The sequence below is a fragment of the Lycium ferocissimum genome, chromosome 3, assembly GCF_029784015.1.
Source record: "Lycium ferocissimum isolate CSIRO_LF1 chromosome 3, AGI_CSIRO_Lferr_CH_V1, whole genome shotgun sequence".
Classification (NCBI taxonomy): Eukaryota; Viridiplantae; Streptophyta; class Magnoliopsida; order Solanales; family Solanaceae; genus Lycium; species Lycium ferocissimum.
In genome coordinates, this window is record NC_081344.1 from 17,564,039 (window position 1) to 17,586,808 (window position 22,770).

The window sequence follows — 22,770 nt, forward strand, 5'->3', positions numbered from 1 at the left end:
TCCTATCTCTGGTCATGTCCTCGGTAAGCTGAAGTAGCGCCATATCCTGCTGAATCACCTCTCCGGAGGCCTTCTTTGGCCTACCCCTCCCTGTCTTCAGGCCCACTACTGCCAGCCTCTCACACCTCCTTACTGGCGCATCAACGCTTTTTCTCTGCACATGGCCGAACTATCTCAACCTCCATTCCCACATCTTATCCACCACTGAGGCCACACCCACCTTGTCCCGAATCACTTTATTTCGAATCCTATCTTTCTTGGTATGCCCGCATGTCCATCTCAGCATCCGCATCTCTGCTACCTTCATTTTCTGGACATGAGCTTTCTTAACTGGCCAGCATTTTGTCCCATACAACATAGTCGGTCTAACCACCACTTTGTAAAACTTTCCCTTTAGTATATGCGGCACCTTTCTATCGCATAACACCCGCGATGTGAGCTTCCATTTCATCCATCTCGCTCCAATACGATGTGTGATATCGTCATCAATCTAGCCATTCCCTTGGATGATCGACCCTAGGTACTTGAAACTTTCTTTCTTCGAGATGACCTGAGTATCTAGCTGCACATCCTCGTCCTGTACCTGAATCCTATCACTGAACTTGCACTCTAAGCACTCTGTCTTAGTCTTGCTCGACTTGAAACCTTTCGACTCCAGGGTCTGCCTCTAAACCTCCAGTCTCGTGTTAACACCGCTCCGGGACTCGTCAATAAGCATAATGTCATCTACAAACAACATGCACCACGACACCTCTCTTTGAATGTGGTTTGTCAGTGCGTCCATTGCCAAAGCAAACAAAAACGGGCTAAGAGTGGACCCTTGATGCGGGCCCATCGTGACTGGGAAGTATTCTAAGTCATCTCCAACCGTCCTCACCAGATGCAGCTGGTGAATTAGCCGAAATTGATGAAACAAAGGTATCTAAAGCCTAATTGGATCGGGAGGAGAAATTCAAAAGTCGAGCAACCCAAGCAAGCAATCGTGGGCCAATGAAGTAGAAATTGCACTGGAGTTGCACAAGCAGAGCTCTATTTGGGATAACTTTGACATTACGAAGATATCATAGGCGGGATTCAAACTGGAATTGGTCACTGCTGAACTACATGGTTAGTCCCAAATCTGTGAATTTGAAATTGAGGATATCAGTACAAAAATTGCTTATTAGAAACATGCAGTTATTTGTTATGTGTTGGGATCTCATCCCCCTTTCTCAATATTAAATGGATATATTTAAAGACTTAGGGGGAAAATTAGGCATAAATAAGGTTTCAATGCTGAAGAATGGTATTGTGATAGTGCGATTCAGCACAGATTTGGGGAAGGACGAGGCACTTCAAGGTGGAATTTACCACTTTGACAATAAACCATTCATTGTCAAAGCTTGGCATCAAGATATGGAATTAACAAGGGATGGGTTGTACAATGTCCCTATTTGGGTGAAGTTGACAGGGTTAGAATTCAAATATTGGAGTCCTAAAGGGCTAAGTAATATTGGAAGTTTGATTGGAAAATCTCTCTAATGGTAGATCACAATACAGAGAAGAAAATGGGGTTGAATTTTGCTAGGCTATTGATTGAAGTTGAAATGAAAACACAACTGCCAGATAAGGTGTTCTTTTAAGAATGAAAGATGGGATTTGGTTGAACAACGGGTGCAGTATGATTGGAAACCACACTATGCACTTTTTGTACAAAGTTTGGGCATAATGAAGAGAGTTGTAGGAAGAAGAAGTTTCCACCTTAAATTCCCTCTCCACGGGATCAGAGAGGGGAGAAGAGCAACACAAAGAAAACAAAGGGGAAATGAAAAGCAGAAGAATGCAGAAAGTGGTTCAAAAGCCATGGATAAGCAAACTGAGAGTGTTGTAACTACTGGGAAGTATCAGGAAGTTGGGGGAACTAGTGGTGCAGCTGGGGATAAACAATCACATTTACAGCAAACCATTGTAGGATGGGTTACACCATTAAATACTTCAAGAAGTCTATATAAGCAACGACAATATGTTCAGCAAGATGCAATGCAACAACAGGCAGTGATTCAACAGAATACTTTTCAGGTACTTAACAAATCAGGGCAAGGTGTTCAAGTGGCAAAGAATCCAGTTGGAAAAGGGGGAAGGACGTTCCTTTCTCTGGCAATGGATAGTCTGTTCTGCTGGAATGTTAGGGGTTTGAATGCCCCTAACAAGCAAAAGGAGGTCAAACTCCTTTGTAATAAAGAATGTGTTATTTTAGTAGGACCAGTGGAGACAAAAATTAAAGCTAGTAATATGGATAAGATGGCTAGTAAGTTGTTTGGAGGTTGGGAATACATAACTAACCTTGGAGACCATTACAATGGTAGAGTGTGGATAACTTGGCAACCAGATTACTTTCAGGTGGTGCCTATTAGTAGTTGTGCCTAAGCTATTACTTGTAAGGTGAAAAATTGCAGTTTGAACATTGACTATCTCTTGATAGCGGTGTATGCTTTCAACACAAGAGATGAAAGAAGGAGTTTGTGGAGATATTTAGAAGATCTGAATGCAGGGAATTCATTACCATAGTTAACCATGGGTGATTTCAACTCAGTTTTGAATAGTGATGACAGAATTGGTAGAAATCCAGTAAGCATGGCTGAAATAGTAGACTTCCATACTTGCGTGGAAGCATGTGGGGTGATGGAGATGCCTAGGAAATGGAATAAATACACTTGGAATGACAGAGGGGACACTAGAGTATTTTCCAAGATTGATTGGGTGTTTATCAATAATGAGTGGTTGACAAATATGCTTGCTTTTTGTGCTAATTTCTTACCAGAAGGTGTGAGTGATCACAACCCAGTGAAAATCGCCCTTCTAAATAGTCCAAGGAGAACCAAACCTGCTTTCAAGTATTGCAATGTTTGGGCAAGTCATCCAAAATTCTTAGACATAATGCAAGAGGAGTGGAATCATGGTGTTGAGGGGTGTAAGATGTTTAGGGTGGTAAGGAAGCTGAAACATATGAAGAGTAGATTGAGGACCTGAATGGACAACATTTGAGGAATATTATTACTGAAACAGATGAGGATAGGCTTGCTCTTGCTCAAGCTCAGGCTCCATTACACCTACAGCCTCTGGATAGAACTTTACAACAGCAAGAAAAGCTGCAATATCTGAAATTTAAGAGATTTTCATACTTGGCTGAGATTTTTCTACAACAAATGAGTAAAGCAGCTTGGATTAAACTTGGAGATGACAATACAAGATATTTTTTCTCAGTCATTAAACACATGAAGTTACAACAGACTATCATACAAATGAAGGATAGTGATGATGTGGTGCATAATGATCAGCAAGCAATAGCAAACATCTTTGTGGAATACTACAAAAATTTACTTGACACCAAAGAAAGGCATAGAACTAAGCATGTGGGAGTTTTCTAAGGAATGGACATGTCTTGTCCACTGTCCAACAGTTGCAACTGATACAACCTTACTGAGAAAGACATTAAGGCAACAATGTTTGGTATTGATATAAACGATAGCCAGGGGACAAATGGTTATGTTAGTGGCTTCTTCAGAGCAACTTAGGGAGTTATTGGTGAGGAAGTGACTCAAGCAATTCTGGAATTTTTTGCAAATGGTAAGCTCCTGACTCAGTTAAATTCTATTGTCTAATCCCTGATTCCTAAAGTGGATGCACTAGAGTACGCTAGCTAATTTCGACCTATCTCGTGTTGTAATGTAATTTACAAGTGCATCTCCAAAGTTATATATACGAGACTGAGGAAAGCTATAGCAGTAGTGGTGGCTAGTAATCAAGCAGCTTTTATTGAAGGAGATCCTTGATACACAATGTCCTGATATGTCATGATCTATTGAGACATTACACCAGGAAAATAAGTTCAAGATGTTTGATGAAAATTGATTTAAGGAAGGCTTATGACATGGTTAGTTGGGATTTTATTGAAGAAGCACGGTTGGGTTATGGCTTTCCACAATCCTTTGTTCAATTGATCATGACATGTGTAACTTCACCATAGTTCACTGTTAAGGTCAATGGATAAGGGTTTGGATATTTTGAAGGAAAGTGAGGTCTTAGACAAGGAGATCCAATGTCCCCTCTGCTATTTGTGCTAGTCATGGACAGTCTAACAAGGACTCTTAGAAGGATGAGTGAATTATCAAACTTCAGCTACCACCCAATGTGTAAGTCCACTAAACTCATACATCTGATTTTTGCAGATGATCTGATGGTGTTTTGTAAAGGTGACATGGATTCTATTAAGAGGGTGATGGAGGCTCTTCAACATTTTAGCGCAGTGACTAGTTTAGTTGCAAATCTGGAGAAATCCAATATCTTCCTTGCTGGGATGGATGATGCTACAAAGGAAAGGATTTTGGATAGTACTGGGTTTTCAATAGGTACACTGCCTATTAGATACTTAGGAATTCCCTTATCCTCAAAGAAATGGAACAAAGTAGATTGCCATCAATTGGTTGATAAAATAACAAAGAGAATCATTGTTGGATATTCAAGACAATTGTCTTACGCTGGAAGACTGAAGATTATAAATTTTGTTTTATTCTCTATATACAAATTTTGGGGAGCAGTGTTCATCCTTTCCCAGAGTGTGTTAAAAGAAGTGGATAGAAAATGCAGGGAATTTTTGTGGGGATATTCAGAGGGCACAGGAAAATATCCTTGGTTGCTTGGGATACAATATGTGTGATAAAAAAGTATGGGGGATTGAATATAAAGAGTACTACAAACTGAAAAATAGCAGATGTTGGTAAGTTGGTGTGGCAATTGGAAATCAAAAAAGATGTGTTGTGGCTTAAGTGAGTACATGAGGTGTATATGAAAACAACTGACAATATCTGGGAGCATAATCCACCTCAGGATTGTAGTTGGTATTGAAAGAAGTTAAATTCATTAAAGAATGTGATGGCACAATGGTAACACAATGGGCATTATTCACTAACTTCAAATGGCTCTTCTCCATAACTAGCAGTTATCATGCAATGTTGGGGCCACTTCATAGATTACGTGAAGCAGAATTGATGTGGAGCTCTATTATGTTACTTAGGCATTGAATGATAGTGTGGTTGGCATATCAGGGGAGATTACTCACTAAGGAGAGACTACACATGTTGAACATACCGATGGAAGATGATGATTGTTGTTTATGTGATGATAGAGTTGCTAAGACAAAACTGCACATGGTTGTTGAGTGTCAATGGGTGAATGCAGTTAGAACTGGGCTGACTAATTGGATGGGAGTGACTATACCAAGATTAAATGCTAAATAGAGCTTGGGTTGGATAAAACGAAGAGCTTGGAGGCAATTCAAGAAGGAAATAACAGCTGCTACGTATGGAGCTCTAATTTACCATACCTGGCAATCAAGAAACTGGAAACAGTTTAGGCAAATAAATGTAAATATAGAGTTTTGTCTTTACACAGATCAAAAGAAATTAAAGGAGAGGTTAGAATTGGTTATAGGTTCTAGGAAGGCTAGGCATTGCCAAGGTTTGATTCATATGTTATGTACTTAGTTTACATACTGTTTGTTTTTTGTTTTGGCTTTCGCTGGGGTCTGGAGCTCTTAACATCTTTCCTAGCAGGTGGTTAAGACTTCTGGATGCTCTTTTGTTTTTAAATACTTTGTTTTGGTATGGTAATAATTCACAGTTTATTGCCCCCCAAAAAAAAAAATATTAAGTGTAATAATTGTATAATGACCAATTAGAAATGACAAATGGACAAGTTAATTAGTTTTAAGCATTATTTTTTCATCTCACGCGCTTTCAAGTATATACTTTCTTTGCCAAGTCACCTCTTAAGGGGTATAAATTATACTTTGAACGAGATTTTTGTGGGGGGGGGGGGGGGGGGGGGGTTTGAAAGAAACGCCGGTGAAGTTAAATTGCTAAAGTGAGTTTTGACGAAAAGTTTGAGGGGGATTTTATGTATTTTCTCTATTAGAATTTCACCTATCTTCTTGGCATCATCAATCATCAGACTGAAAAGGCCTTCTAGTTCAAAAAGTCTTCCATTGTCATTAAGTTGTACATTAGCTCACTGCTTTCTGCTTCTCTCTTCTCTCGAGTCCCTCTCTAACCATGAAAATACATGCATGCCAGTTCAAGAACACAAATTGCTTTGTCTCTTGCCTGAAAAGATGCCCTCTTCAGTCTACTTTCCTTTGGTGGATAGCTCTTGCTTTATTTTTGATCCACCTCTTGCTTTATTTTTCTTGCTTCCTTTGATGACTTGTAGAGTTGATTTGTGAAGTGACTCTTGACACCAGTATCATAAAGGCAGTCAATGTAGTTTAAGATGCAGATAACGGTCATATGTAACTTTGATCCAAAATTCATGCCTTGTCAAATATTTCAATAATTAATTCAGTCAGCGTGCATTATCTCTCGTAAACCCTTTCTATATACGGTATGCTTTATTGAGTCAGTCAACATAAAATATCTGTACGCTCTTCTTGTTTTGAATTTCGTTATGACAATGACATCACCTATACTTGAAACTGGATGTTGCTTGGATCATTTGATAAAGCGCTCAACTTTTATTTTCTCTTATTCACTTGTATCACTACATTGCATGTTTAGAACTAAGAATATAATGATGCATCGAAAGCAGTTAAAACATCCAATGAATTTCAAAAGTATAATCAAATTTTCAGTATCTTATTTTATCGTCTGACATTTATGACAACTAATTTGGTATTATATTTCTATGGAAAAATTTAAAGCTATATGCTCTATTTTAAAATTATTTAAAAGTAAAATGTAGCAGAACTTTGTTAGTTTTTTAAATTGAAAAAACATAGAAGTATCCAATACAAGTGTTTTTTAAGTGTTTCGAAAGTAAAAAAAATAAGAACTAGAAGTTGAAAGAGCATAGGGGATATGTCAAACCAAGTGCATTTTGGAGGGCCATAAAAAGTGCTTCTTCTTTGGTAGTATTTCACTAATGCTACGTTCCGTGATGGCAAGCATTTCCGATGGACCAGTGACTATATACTTTGGGAACCCCATGTGAGATTATAGATGACTATTATTAGGGAAATATATATATATATATATATATATATATATATATATATATATATATATATATATATAAGACTATTGATTTGATGATCATACAATTAATTTTCTATATATAATACAGAGAGTAGCTAACCAAAATGAAATTATTATATGATGAAGAAATGGGAAATATTAGAGGAAGGTGCTAGTAGTGCAGGTGTGCTTACTAGGCCAGAGATGATTATGCAGTAAAAAAAAAAAAAAAAAAAAAACTTGAAATGAAAGCACTTTGTTAGAGTTTTAAGGCTAAGGACTGTTTCACCGGACTTTTCATCATGTCCCGTAGTTAGACTCGTGGCTCTATGGTAAAAATTTGTTCAAGCTCAGTGTTTAAACTCATATATCAAATACATGACACGTGTGCTTACATGCTATCACTATCATAATTTATCACTTAACTATGATAAATTAATATATTCTGGTGTAAACATGAAAATGTGTGGCAAGGTGGATTAGTGAGGATTGTTCTCCCACCAAAAATTCCAACAGATTGTTCTCCCGCCAAAACTCCACATTCCACACTAACCTATTTATAAACCACTTTATTACTATTATGTTCTCTGTTCAAAACATTCATCTGCTCTCTCTTAAGAACAAATACTGAAGTTCTTTCTCTGTTAACAATAATGGGGTTTGTTAAAATTCGCCTCGTCGATGCTTTTGAGAATGCAAAAACTTGTTTCGGACCTGGTTACCTTGCTTTGGAAACTATGGTCGCCGCGGTTGGAATTACAATGACCTAACATCCTCTACAGGTTTTACTGCTCAAGTTTACCTTCATATGACGAAGGTCACGGTTGTCTCAAGATAAGGTCACTAAACCATAAATGCCCCCAAAACTTTATATTAATACGTGTTTATAGCTAGTTATTAATACGTGTTTATAGCATATACCTCTATATTTAAAAAGTTAGTATCGCATCTCTTATTATTTGTTGGAATACAATACCTTGGTTCTTGTTGTTAAAAATCTTATTGGTAGATGGGGAGATTTACGTAGTTTAATTCAAAGATACAAATTCTACCGGTATTTAACTAAAAACTTAAACTTTGAAAAGAAAATTTCTACATTCCTAATGTCATGATCATATAAGAAAATAATGAATTTTTCTAAATATTAATTGTAACTTTCGGGTACACGTAATAATTTTCTAGTGGTTATAAGAAGACGTTTGCTGAAGAACAACATTAATTGTAATTGAGATATTGAATAAGAACTTAAAAATATAAAAAGTATAGTTAATGTTCTATGTCACTATACAAGAAAATTATGAATTGTTATATTAAAAATACTTGAAAATGGTATTTTATCCCATATAATATATAATTTTTCTAATTATCATAAATAAATTTTTTTAATTTTTCTTAGATTTTAGTTGGTGATGTTAAATGAATGAGCAAATTAGGTTAAGTTTCTATTTCTCATTAGTTAATACATAAATCTACCTGGTTGTTCTACTTTTTCCTTCTTCTCGTACATTTGCTCTCCTTTTTTCTTTTATGACAGTTTTATATTCCGTTTGAAACTCATTTTTTTAAATCAATTATCTTTATTTACCCATTAAAAAAAGATTGAACAAATGAATTCATCCTTTAAATAATAATATTATAGCTTTGCATCCAAAAAAAGTCAAAAGAGTGAAATCCGAAAAAAGTACAGGAATCTTATTAAAAATACCTATGAAATTATATTAAATTTTGACTTTAGTCATTGATTTTATTGAGGAGCTTAAGTTATGTGCATAGTAGGGGTGTACATGGACCGGGTTGGTTCGGATTTTTTAAACACCAAACCAAACCAATTGCGTCGGGTTTTAAAATTTATACACCAAACCAAACCAACAACATTCGGGTTTTTCAACCTCGGGTTTTCTCGGGTTGTTCGGTTTTCTCGGATTTTTCGGGTTTTTTTCCGGAATAGTCTTGATACAAAACATATAACTTTTACTTTAAATATTTCTTTAGTCCTAGTAAGATACAATTATATAATTAAGGTGTTTCTTAAGAAAATAACACAAAATGTGAGAAGAGTGATGACATTGTATTAAAATATTCAACAAAAGCTAATATAATCGGTTAAAATAAATATTGCTAATTAACAAGCCATAAAAGAAAATGACCATAATCTAAAAATACTAAGTCATGCTAAAATAAGTATTAATTATATGACAAAGAAAAAAAAACTTAAGTTATGTATTTTTACTCTCTAAATCAATTATGCAAAACTAAAGAATAGATATCAAACATTATTAATATCAAACATTATTGTTAATTTCTAGTGGTAAATTGAATTTCTTTTGTTAGGATTAGTGTTGAGTTAGTTTTGGTTTGGACTTTATTTGAGTTACTAACATCCATAGGATATAAACCTTATTGACATTCAAAATTCTAAGTTCAATCTTGAATAATATGATAATAGATAAAAAAATTACGAAAAAATTTAAGAAATATTTATAAATTAATTTACAAATAAATATTTTTATGTATAAAATATTTTAAAAATTGAATACATGTAATGTCGGGTTGGTTTGGTTCGGTTTGACTTTTTTTTAGTTAAAACCAAACCAAACCAATTATGGTCAGGTTTTTTTTTTCAACACCAAACCAAGTCAAACCAAACCACTAGTCGGGTTTTTTCTCGGTTTATCGGTTTGGTGCGGTTTGTCGGTTTACTTTGTACACCCCTAGTGCATAGTCAGTGTACAAATTTTTTACACTATCAAGTAAAATTTACCTGCTATAGCAAGTTGTCAATGTTTTCTCAACTTTTTTACTTCTCTAAAATGCCGTTCCTGACGAAGGTAAGCATTCGAATCTGTTTCATATTGAATTTGATTTTGAATTCACTTAATCCCCTTTTTTGGTCAATGAAATGTTTGTAGTATTCACGAGTCTTCATCTACTACTATAACTGCTAGATTCGAACACCAAAGTTTCACTCAAACAATGTTTTTTAGATAGGAAGAGAAACCTAAGATTAATCAACGCTGGAGAAAATGAGTTTGAACTTTCCTGTCGAGGTCCAGTGCTTCTGCTTTGTGAAACTGAAATTTGAACTTATTTTAATATATCTCAATGTCTATACCGTTAATTTTGCAAAGATGTTGAATATAATCATCAGGTGGATCTATGGATTTCTGCTATCACTGTGTAACAATTCTATTAGACGTTTGATTAAGGGTGTAATATATGATGCCACTATGCCAACTAAACGCTACTACAGCATATATACCTACACAGCCACATATGCACTGAATCAACTTGATATACAAACTAGGAGAAATGTCCAAATAATTTCCAATATTATAAATGTAGTATAATATACTATTGAAATGTTTTAGAATATAGACCCACTAGCAGTGTCAAGTGTGCGAGTCACACAATTTCGGGGATCAAATTTAACCAAAAAGCTTTTGACAAATGAAATCCAATCGAAGTATGATGGAGAATAACTTTGAAAAATGAAAGATCACACAGATTATTGCATTGAACTGAAGGTCTGCATATTTTTAAGACATAACTCTCTGATTTTTCTTTCTTAAATGCATTGAAGATCAAGAACCTACAACTCTGCACTCATTTTCGACATTCTAGCAAAAATTTATCCTTGATTTTAGTACATGTTTCTTGTACAAAATGGACTACTACCATTTACCACACAGAACCTGAGACCCTTCTCTACTGGCGGAGGCGAAGATACCAGTTGGCATTGGAGAAAATAATTTTTTTTTTTTTTAGAAAAAAAAAAAAAAAAAAAAGGTAAATGGACATGGCATATATGACAGACTATGTCAGGAAATTGATAAGACAAAATAATTCTGAGACGATGATTGTGGCTTTCCTGGTATAGGAACTGTATTATCGACAAAACTGCAAAGATTAGGAAGGACGCCATGAACATGAATAAAGTTGTAAGCTTATTTTACGCATCTCAAGTTTTCAAATGGTAAACATATTCGAGTTATATTCTGTTTTTGATGACATATTCAAGTTATATTCTTAGCAACTACACACTTCCCTGTGAAACTCAGGGTGTTCAAGAAGCAGACTGATAACTATCCAGAGAACGCCACAATTATAGATGGAGCTGTGATGTGAAGAGCCAAATACATGCAAGATAACTTCAATAGGTTTTCCATTTCTGGAGAATAGTGGTGACTATTCCAACAATGCTTTCATTCCTGTACAAAACTCTCATCTTATAAGGGTTATCACTTATCAGAAATGTAATCTTGTGATGTACTTATTGTGCACCTATTATCGATGAGTCTGAGGGCTCAACAACATGTATTAAGGAGGCAGGAAATTCCATTAGCTTTTCCACTGAATCTTATAAGGCATCAGAAGTGAATTTTTCTTCACAGATGCGCTTCATTAAAGCATAAGACCAATCAATCATATGAATCTAGAAAGAATGGTGGCATAGTGTAACGTTATTTCTCTGTTATCCAGCTGTAGTAGGTAGCACGGCTCTTGATTTATCAAGCACTTAATCTTGCTGACTTACAAGGGGCAAATTACCAGGAATTCATTTACTGACACTTTCTACAGCACTGAAATGTAGACTACAGACATTATGGAGTGTACCATTTGTTTCTTATAAGTAAATACACTATTCAGACAAGCACTGAAAACACGAAGAGACCATCATATCTTTTCAGTTCTGGAATCCAGTCTGAGGGTGGAAACAGTGTTTTTTTATAAAAATATGTTAGGAAATGCTGCATACTGCATAACTCCAACTGAGAAACCCTTCATGCACGGGTGAGCCATATTGATATCTAGACCAGAGCCCAGTTTTCCTAATTGTATGAACAAACACTACTTTTACACTAGTGACGGATAATGTAAAGAATCAAAATGTTGAGGAGAAAGAGATATTTTAAGTCTTCAGTTTATACTACCTGCATGTTTTCAAGATTTAATATTCCAGGTTTCTTCAAGCAGTCGGCCATGTTGCACTCACCAAAATGCCCAAGCTATAAGCAAGTAGAGAGAATGCAACATGATAATGAAAAGATGCATACCGTGAAAAGGGCAAGAACAATTACAAACAACTAAAACATGGGATGAAAAATGAGAAGAGAACTACTTATCTAGTAAAACAGATTTGGCTCATTATTGGTTGATTTCCAATCTAGGAGAAACTTGCTACAAGCTGAACAGAGGAGGAGCAGGCGGTCACTCAGTGCCTTCAACAAAGTAAAGCTGGCATGGTTCAACTGTCCAATGAACTGAATCCCAGCCACTACGACGAACATTGTACAGTGATCTCATTGCCTACTAGCCAAATAGAAAATACCAAACTGCTTTAGAACGTAACTGCCACAGCATCTAGATCCCTCGCACGCACTGATGAAAGCAGCCAGATGGATGGCCTGTTCAAGAAACAAGGTGTCTGGATTCTCATCATACTGGGTATATACAAAGATAATCCCGTCTAAGCAAACACAAGAAGCCAAATCTAAAACAAGCTATGTACTTACTAGCACCAATAAATCGATACTAAGCTCCAACATGCAATTGATTGCATGATCACTTATTAAGCCAGAGCACTTTTCTCCTCATCATGCATAGCCTGGAGGACTAATCTGAAGCACAGTAACTGTTGCTGCTATGAGTTTCTGCAGAAACTACTGTTTTCCAAACTACATAGGGGCCTCTTTTTTGGAATTCACATGGTTGAAAACCAGTTATTGCCTTTCCCATGAGGGCCATGGCAGCAATGCTTGGGGAATGTTTCTTCTGGAAATCACCAAGTTCCAACTTTGAGCATTGAGGCTCACAAACCACCATTGATTGAGGCCTCTTTTGTGCAGTGACAGATCTATTATGAAGCCACCTTTGAACCCAAGACAGTGAAGTCAATAACTCTTGCTCATCAGAGTTCCTTGCTAAGGCTAGATTTCTATCATAAGCCACCAATTCTTCACCATGAAATTTACCAGCTGCGAGTTCTGAGCCAGTTGTGGTAGCTCTAGAAATTTTGCTATGGGACTTGTTTGCTTTCTCATGAGATGACTTCGCTGAAAGGTTAGAGCTCTTTGTTCCAACAGAAAGGAATCTAGAAGCACTCAATTTGAGGCGCTTGACCCATCTGCTACCAGGCTCCTCATCGAGCAGCGTCGCAGGGCAAATATCAGCTTTCAATGGACTTGGCTGCTCGTTAAGGTCAAGGAACAATCTTCTATCCAAACTTTGAGTTCTGGAAGAAGTTGGTTCCAACTTGTCGGTAGGAACTGGAAGCTCCAAGTTTATGTCAGGTATTTCGGTGGTATTAAGGCTTTTATGTCCAACTTCTTTCTTGGGACAGTCAAGTGCTTGACGAGTAGGTATATGGTCCATTCCACTCACCTGCAAGGTACCAGAATTACCAGATGATCAGCATTGAGATGCACTTATTATTGCTTGTGAATTAAACCTTAAACTCGCATTGAGAATCTAAACTGAAGGGTTCAAACGGGAAATTGATGGTACCATTTGCAAGAGTACTGCTCTGCAGAAACTATTGGAATTACACAAAGAATAGAGCACTGCAGTTTGCTGAATTTACATGGTTTCTCCTATGGGGAAGAATACCCTCTTTAATGGGGAAGAGTTTATACCTGCAAAAGGCAGTAGAAAAGGCACATTCATTATAAAGTATAAGTCTGTGCAGCTGCTATATCTTCCAGACTAAAGCTTAGAAAGATCTTTCATATTTTCCTTGATAGCTTAGACTTATAAAGACCATGACCATAACAAATTCTAAAGAGGATTTTTACACCACTTTATATTAGTTAAGAGCTTTAGTCAAGACTATTCCTAGACATTGTTCATCAGAACAGTACATACCACAAAGCTGGTTCTTTTCCTGGAACACACCAATTTACATTGTATTAGTTACAGCTGAACATTCATTCTTTAACATCACTTCAGATGGCTTACTGTATTCAATATTGTCTTTTCCTTCACAAGCTGCAAAACGATCCAGAATTTGAAGCTTCAGTCTTTGTTGATTATCACCAATAAGTTAGAGATTGGCTGTCATGATCACTTAGTGTGTGTTTGGTGTGAAGGAAATAAATGGTTTTCTTACTTTTTCTGGTGTTGGTAAGCAAGCAAAAAAATATTGGCCCAAGAGCATTTATATGTAAACTAGGAAAACATTATGGGGGTAGGGTGGTCAATGGAGGGTGTTGGGGTGGGGGGTTTTTTGGCGGGGGGGGGGGGGGGTTAAGGGAGGAGACAATGAGCTTGGAATTTCATTTATGCAACTTGTTTTTCTTATTACTCCCACTGGGGAAATCATATTTCTAATTTTCAAGGAACTTGTTTTCTAGAAAAAAAATTTTGCCAAAACATTTTAACCCACCAAACATGAGAAAATTGAAAACATTTCCAGAAACTATTTTCCTCTATACCAAACACACTGTAAATTAGAATTTTTTTTCCCAATCAAATTCATTCCATATCCTTGATTCACTAATATCTTTTCTTTCTTTACAGGGATTAGCATCAGCCTTGTTAGATTAAAAAACTGTGGGTTCTCTTAGAAATGAGAGGATAATATCCAGTCAATTCAGCTACAGGGTCCAAAGTGTGCCTATTCTCTTTTGTCTCTACATCGTGGACTAAATATGGTAGTTTTTGTGGATGATAATCACAAAATTAAGTATTTTGACTGGTTACCTGTGGAGGAATACATTCACTCGCGAAAAGTACTATACCAGAAATTGAGTCATCAATCTCCCAGGTTCATGGAAGCTCTCCAGTAGACTTCACTAACCAAACGTGTTGAACGGCTGGGATAATTATATTGTTTAGTCTCTAACATTGTTACTTTTGGATATTTATCTTTTGAAGCTAGAGAATATCTATTTATGAAATCAGTCTTCAATTATATGCCAGCCAGGTTCTTGACTTGACACTGAACGAGATGCTGAGCCTCTAGGATTATAATGCAAGGGCACTGATGCGCTAGTGCTGCCTCTTCTAACAAAAGCATGAGTTCTTGCCCAATTCAGAGGATTCTGAAATGTAGCTTAAAGCTTGTATAACAATCAGCAGATGAAGTTTTCACTTGCAAATTGAGCTATTGGAAACGGTGAGCAACTTCTCCTTGTGGAAATGCAACCATAGCAGAGCCAAAGTTGGGGTCAGAGTTGAGGCCTTAATGGTAGAATGCGACAAGTTTCCTGGCCCTTTTTAAGAGATGTGAACTACTTGCACCATTTCTAAGAGGGCTGCTATGGGAGGGACTGGCAGCCTAATGTTTCATTTGCGATGTTTTCTGAACTTGTTCTCAGACTCGTCTTCAATAGCTTGAGTTTCAAACTCTCTAAATCTTTTGGTAGACTTGGGAAGGTTGGACATGGTCTTCAGTTCAACAATTAAGCTGTACGGCAGCTTAGTATCTTTGTCATGTTCAGCGTTCCCAAGAGGGTTAGGTGTATGACTTTGTGTTTCTGCTGTTGCATAGTAGTTTGCTCCCTTCCAATGTGCCTTCACACCAGATTGAAATGCTTGCATCGGCTTCCCAATTCTTTCAACATTATCAGGATCTGATTGTCTAACACAAATACAAATGATAGTTTCGAATCTAAAGCTTCCTTGTATAACTAGTTTGATAGTGTGCCTCCCCACTCTTACGACCAAGCACGCAACACAACGTGCTCCAATTCCATCTTCCTCCTTTCTATCCCTTAGGCAACAGAGCAAGTATCTAATTACGTGGACTTTATTTATTGGTTTTCAAGACAACCTCAAGTGGCAAGTAGATTCGAGCTTCAGTTCAATTAACTCCATAAAGATTGATTAAATTGCCTTGATGCTGCCAACATCAAGAACAAAGCAAACTGAGCATAACTAGCTAAGATGGAAAGGACAGTCAAAGAACTAGCTAGATGATTATTGAGGGCAAGGCTACATAACATAACCAGTCAACAATGATCAGCACCAAAAAAAAAGAGATCTGATATGTTGTACTAAGAAAGGATTCGGGTGGTAGAAATGACATCTTGATAAAACAATAATCCCGGAATGTTGGAAACAAAGAAAAGGGGCTTTGCAAAACATGCAAGCAAAATAAATAGAAACATCACATAAACATATATATGTATACACACACACACACACACTAATAGAAAATTCAAGGACACTATCACATAAAACACTTCAAGGATGCAAACAACTCTAATATGCACATTATTACCAATTAAGAATCATGAGACTCAAAAAAGTATACTCTCCTCCATCCTTTGCAAGAAGAAAAAAGTGATAATTCTACTACTCCGTCCGTCCCAATTTGTTTGACACTTTTCATTTTTCGAGATTCAAACGAGTTATTTTTTTAACGTAATATTTTCATATGTTTTTTAAATATTTTAAATTATTAATTATGGTGTCTTATCATATTTTTTTATGTAGTTTTCAAATATATAAATTTTATTTCAAAAATATTAAAGATTTAACTCTTGAAAAGCGAAAAAGGTCAAAAAAATTGGGACTGAGGGAGTATTTGGTAAGCCAAAGGATCGTATTCCTTTCAACACCCCCAAACTATATTTTACCGAGAAGGGTTCCAACAAGTTGAAGACCAGTGTAAAATTAGTTATAATTAAGAATAAAAGCCTGTTTGGCCAACCTTCTAAAAATAACTTATTTTAAAAAATATTTTTTTTAAAAGTATTTTTTAAAAGCAGTTTGTGTTTGGCCAATTAAATTAAAAAATACTTTTGAGCAGCAATTAGTATTTGGTCAAACTTTTAAAAAGTGCTTCTATGTGTATTTTTCTCAAAAGTACTTTTGGGCAAAAATTATTTTCTTTTAACTTCTGAAAAACTACTTCTGCTACTCCCCAAAAACACTTATTTTTTTTCAAAAACTTGATCAAACACCTCACTTTTTTAAAATAAACATTTATTAAAAAAATAAATACTTTTGGGAAAAAATAAACTTGATCAAACAAGCTATAAATCTTTAACGAAGAATAAATCTTTGGATACAGAATTAGTCTGGATGTGCGCCACGTGTTACATCCAGTTGTCCGAGGAGTTTCACTGAAAACTACACCATGTTGATAGATAATATATACTGTATATGTTGAATCTTTGGCTTTTCATGTGAATAGTTTAAATTTTGACTTTCATTAATAAAAATATTGTCTCCGCTACTGATTATATCAGCACTCAAGTGTGATGAAATTCATCATTTCGCTGAGACAGACTTAAATATAGTGACAAAAATAATACGGATTTTATAGCCGACCCCAACTTGCTTAAGAGCCCGTTTGGCTTAGCTTATAAGTTGTCTGTTTTCAGCTTTTTTGAGTGTTTGACTGGCCAGCTTATAAGCCGCTTAAAATAAGCTCAAAAAAATTAGCTTAAAAAAAGTAAGCTGCTTTTTTAAAGCTCATCCAAACAGGCTCTAAACTGAGTCCGTTTAGTAGTTATTATAACAACTCAAACTTATTCTTAAAAAAGAAATTACAACTTACAAAAAACTACTCAATTATTTCTGGTACTTTTATATACTTCTCTAGAAAATAGACCCAGAAATGAAAGATGAAACCGTTGGTACACAACAAAGTGGATACTACCACCGTCCTAATTTATGCACACTTTTCGAATTTCGAGAGTCAAATTATTAATTATTGTGGTTTATAATACTTGTCATTAGTTTCCTAATATATAATTTTTTTAAAAAAACTTAAAAGATTATATGTCTGAACTGTGCCATATAAATTGTAACAGATGGGAGTATTTTATTAAGCATATAGAAGAGACAGAAAATGAAGTTGATAGTTTGACAAGAAGTAAACTTCAAAATGAACTGACCTCTGTTCGCAAAAGGCAGTAAGGTCGAAACTGAAGCAAACTTTAGAGCTCCACTGAAATTGAACTATGAAGTGGTTAATCGTTAATACTGATTTATGCATATATATAGAGAGAGAAAAAATTGTTAGGCAAAAAAATAAAAAAGGGTAAATATATAGCCATCGAATTAGCATTGGATAATTTGGTGTCATGCGAAGGAGCAGAACACAAAATAGTGAACAAACATGTGTTGTGTCATTATGTGAGAGAGAGAATATGGTCCAGGCTTGGAGGCTTCCAGCTCAGCTTTCTTTTGATTTTTCTCTCCCATTTCTAGCCGCCTCATCATCATATAGTATTTGTTGTTATTATTTTGTTTTCTAGGTGGGAAATATCTACTACCTATATATTTGGAGGATATTTATTGATTATGCAAAAACTATAATGATTTCAATCTTCTTCTTCTTTCAAAATAAATTTTGCTTTGACTAGGCATTCAATCTCGTCCTTTTCCTGTTCTATTCATTTAATATGTATGTGAACAACTTGTTTGGCTGGGGGGCACCCACCGTTAAAAACAAATGATTTTTTTCTGAAATTTATGTTATGTTATTTTTAAATATAAGATTTTTTTTAATAATTAAAAATAAGATACTGTCACGTAAGCTCAAATAGAGCGATTGAAATTAACTATGAAAGTTGAGGTTCGAATCACACGATAAGTAAGTTGAAGGATTTTCCATAGAAGCATTGAATAAGGGACCCGACATTTTTGTAACCCCAAAAAATTTTTTTGGAACCCCAAAAAATTTTTTTGGAACCAAACTAACCCTTTAAAAAAAAAAAAAAAAAAAAAAAGAACACGGCTTCATGCATGTGCGTGAAAGACTAAACTTTTTGAGCTTGGTCTTTTCACGCACAAAAATTTGCACTAGTGTTAATTATGTCCTTTTAATGCTGAACAAATATTAGAATATGAATGAATTGGGAAGTCCATTCGAGGGATTCCTTGGAAAGCTCAAAAAGTATTACCTTTTTTTTTCTTTTCTTTTTTACAGTTTTGTTAGCTTGGAAACTTATCATCTTTAGATCTAAGTGTCATATTTTATAGGATTTTGATTTAAGTGTTTTGAAATAAAAATATTATATTAAAAAATAATTCATCCAATACGAGAGGTTCAACCAATGGATAATATATCTCATTTAATGCTCCCACCAAGGTTTGATCTCATGTTGCTGGCATAAAAAAGAAGTAAGTAAAAAAGAGAGGCTAAACCACCAAGCCAAATTGGTGAATGCAACAAAGTAGACACTTTTTATTTTTTATAATGTTCACTAATGCTATTTAACTCGTTTTCATAAATTGAATTTCGAACCTCGAAATTGACATTCAAAACATCATTACCACGGGATTAGCATCTCGAAATAGATTTTTTATCATTAGATTTTTACTAGAGAAGAATGAAATTTTTGCACAAATTTGGGGCAAAATTCAAATTGAATGGGATAATGGGCGTTTTTTGGAAAATCGGCTAGGCCAAACCCCCTTGCAGTAGTTTGTTCGCGTAGATCTCGAAAAAATACCTTGAATAAAAAAAATCGCGTAAATCGGACATTCGAGCGCAAAGTTATGACAATTTAAAGTTTCAACAATTTACAACTAGTTTTCTACTTATGCTCCGGTCCTTATTTTTTATTTACGTGAGTGAAGAGGCATATGTATACTTGATGTAATGAGCCGATATTATTGTACGCTAAAAAAAATATTAAGTTCTATATAAAATATTTATATTCCAACGTTTTGAAACGTGACTAATCTTCGGTCAAAGTATTAAAAAAAACTTAAAGATAACAAGTTTCCAAACTTAAGATAACAAGTTTCCAAACTTACTTCGAGGCACTTTACAACCCGTAAAGCAACGTTCCAAACATATATGTATACTTGATGTAATAAGCCGATATTATTTTATGCTAAAAAAATATTAAGTTCTATATAAAATATTTATATCTCAACGTTTTGAAACGTGACTAATCTTCGGTCAAAGTATGAAAAAAAAACTTAAAGATAACAAGTTTCCAAACTTACTTCGAGGCACTTTACAACCCCTAAAGCGACGATCCAAACATATATGTATACTTGATGTAATGAGCCGACATTATTTTACGCTAAAAAAATATTAAGTTCTATATAAAATATTTATATCCCAATGTTTTGAAACGTGACTAATCTTCGATCAAAGTATGAAAAAAAACTTAAAGATAACAAGTTTTCAAACTTACTTCGAGGCACTTTACAACCCCTAAAGCGACGATCTAAACATATATGTATACTTGATGTAATGAGCCGACATTATTTTACGCTAAAAAAATATTAAGTTCTATATAAAATATTTATATTCCAACGTTTTGAAACGTGACTAATCTTCGGTCAAAATATGAAAAAAAAAACTTAAAGATAATAAGTTTCCAAACTTACTTCGAGGCACTTTACAACCCCTAAAGTGACGATCAAAACATATATGTATACTTGATGTAATGAGCCGACATTATTTTACGCTAAAAAAATATTAAGTTCGATATAAAATATTTATATTCCGGTGTTTTGAAACGTGACTAATCTTCGGTCAAAGTACCGAAAAAAGCTTAATTTTGAGTTTGATTTCCAAAGAACAAAGATGATAAGTTTTCAAACAAACAAAACTTACTTCGTGCCACTTTACAACCCCTAAAACGACGATCCAAGCGTTTAGGTATACTTGATGTAATGAGCCGACGTTATTGTACCAAAAAAAAAAATATTAAGTTCTATATAAAATATTGATATTTCGGGGTTTTGAAACATAACTAATCTTTGCCCAAAGTATGGAAAAAACGTGATTTTGATAGCTTAAAAAAAGAAAAGAAAAAAAAATAATACTTTTTGAGCTTTCTAAGGAATCCCTCGAATGGACTTCCCAATTCCGTCATATTCTAATATTTGTTCAGCATTAAAAGGTCATAATTAAGAGTAGTGCAAACAACCTTTCACGCACAGAATCTGTGCGTGAAAGGACCAAACTCAAAAAAGCTATAGTTCTGGCCCTTTCACTCACAAGATTCTACGGTGTTCATTTGGTTGTTTTTTTTTTTTTTTTTAATTTGCTTTTTACTTTGGCTCCAAAATTTTTTTTGGGGTATGATAAAAAGGGCCGGGCTCTGAATAAGAAGAGGTCCACAAAAAAATAAAAAAAGATATCACACTGAAATCATTTCCACTTATTTCTTGAATTCCAATAATAAGATGTTAAATATTATTAGCAGTAACTATCTTGACTCCATTATATTTTCCGAATTAAGTTATACAATTGGTAAATTATCCTTTTGAGAATAGAATAATATAGTGACATTTGAAGTCTCTGACTACAAAAAGATATATAGTAATAAATTACAGTAGTATATATGTTTGTTTTCAATGACACCAAGTATATTGGCCTAGCGTTTATTAAACTAAAATCAGCTCATGATTATTATCACTCATTAATTTCATTACCATTACTGCAGCGACCATGTACAAATTAGTATTTATATTACTATTAAGTTATTTACTCAAAAAAAAAATTAAAGTAATTGTCTTGACGAGTAACGCAGCCAAGAATAGAAGTTTTTCAAATTTTAAGATACTATATTACCAAAACTTTATAATTGGAATTTGTATCCTGCATTGTGCATAATTTACATACAATAGTTAAGTTTCACCAAAGGCCGTTCTCTATTCTTTCTTTTCCTAAGAGAAAAAAAGTGAAATAACTATCTTTTGGATTGGTATGAGCAAAAGTATCTTCAAAATTGTATAGTTGACTTCCAGCCTCACCCAATCATCAGCGGAGATACATATGGGGAGACAGGCAATGGCAATTGGCACAGAAATATCTACTCAGTGCAGATATCCCATGTTAGCCTAAAAAAAAAAGATATCCCATGTGCCTTTCGGATCATTTGGTACGAAGAAAAGTATATAATAGCAATAGATTAAGAACATACTAATATTTGTCATCAATTTTATATTGTTACATTCCTTCGTTTCATTTTATGTCTCTTAATTTGACCAAGATAGAATTTAAAAATATAAAAAAGGCTTTCTAATGTTGTAATCTTAGATTAAGTTTGTGTATAACATATCAATTGATTTTTGTGATTATAAGCATGTCATGTCATTTTTACAAGAGTGTGTTACAAAAAATAAAATAAGAATTTTGCAACTAAGATCGTGTTATTTTAAATATAGAAACATGAAATTTTTTTAAACACTACTCCAAAGCGTATGCTTTGTCAATTATAACAAACTTTATATCCAAAGTTAATAAACTTTAGTCACATATATATTTGGGTAATAAAATAAAAATTGAAGTATGCAAAACGTTAGATATGGATATTGTTTTCCAGTAAAAGTGAATTTTTGAGAATATCAGTTAAATTTCTAGTTTTGTAGGATTTAAAGACAAGTGGATTGTATCCGATTCTTGAAACTCAAAAGGATGATAAAATTCGTGAAACTATGAACTCAACAATGTAACAATGATGAAAATCTAAGCAAAAGACTGAATATTATTCAAAGCAATATTGTGTTCTTGAGTCAAGAGTTGAGAGAAAAATAATTAGGGTTACAAGTCTCGAAGACAGTATCCCTCTTCCTTCCTTCCTAAGCTATCTTTATACAAGTCAAAACTAGACTTTTCAACCCTAAAGTACGGATCGTGCTGCGGAACACTGATCGAGGCTGACAAATGTGGCATAAGTTGGGGGAGGGAGGCACTGTAGGATTCCTCTCTCTTTCCCCTTTTTTATTTGTCCCCCATATTTTACCCCCAAAAGATATGCAAAAAATAATTTTACCTTTACCCCCAAAGAAAGATAATTTATCT

The 22,770-nt window shown here is 34.7% G+C and overlaps 3 protein-coding genes across 11 annotated transcripts; 2 read left to right on the forward strand and 1 right to left on the reverse strand.

Annotated features, from left to right (window-relative positions):
• Nucleotides 1–2,553: 2,553 nt before the first annotated feature.
• On the forward strand, nt 2,554–3,407 carry LOC132048730 (uncharacterized). The gene is made up of 2 exons (XM_059439423.1): nt 2,554–2,950; nt 3,046–3,407. The coding sequence occupies exons 1-2, from the start codon at nt 2,554–2,556 to the stop codon at nt 3,405–3,407; spliced, it is 759 nt and encodes a 252-aa protein (XP_059295406.1).
• A 698-nt stretch (nt 3,408–4,105) lies between these two features.
• LOC132048731 (uncharacterized) lies at nt 4,106–4,696 on the forward strand. The gene has a single exon (XM_059439424.1). The coding sequence runs from the start codon at nt 4,106–4,108 to the stop codon at nt 4,694–4,696; it is 591 nt and encodes a 196-aa protein (XP_059295407.1).
• A 6,125-nt stretch (nt 4,697–10,821) lies between these two features.
• LOC132049936 (F-box protein At2g16365-like) lies at nt 10,822–18,132 on the reverse strand. Of its 9 annotated transcripts, none has more exons than XR_009413191.1 (5): nt 17,891–18,127; nt 13,908–14,030; nt 13,551–13,678; nt 12,560–13,427; nt 10,822–12,471 (listed from the first exon to the last, which is right to left on the reverse strand). XR_009413191.1 is itself a non-coding variant. In XM_059440925.1 (4 exons), the coding sequence occupies exon 4, from the start codon at nt 13,416–13,418 to the stop codon at nt 12,660–12,662; it is 759 nt and encodes a 252-aa protein (XP_059296908.1). In that variant the 5' UTR covers nt 13,419–13,427; nt 13,908–14,030; nt 14,783–15,885; nt 17,891–18,132; the 3' UTR covers nt 10,822–12,659. The 9 variants fall into 9 exon arrangements, 5 of the variants coding, with proteins under 5 accessions (XP_059296908.1, XP_059296905.1, XP_059296907.1 ...); XR_009413190.1 differs by having other exon boundaries at nt 10,822–12,451; nt 17,891–18,126; XR_009413188.1 differs by having other exon boundaries at nt 10,822–11,875; nt 11,978–13,427; nt 17,891–18,126.
• Between the last annotated feature and the right edge of the window lie 4,638 nt (nt 18,133–22,770).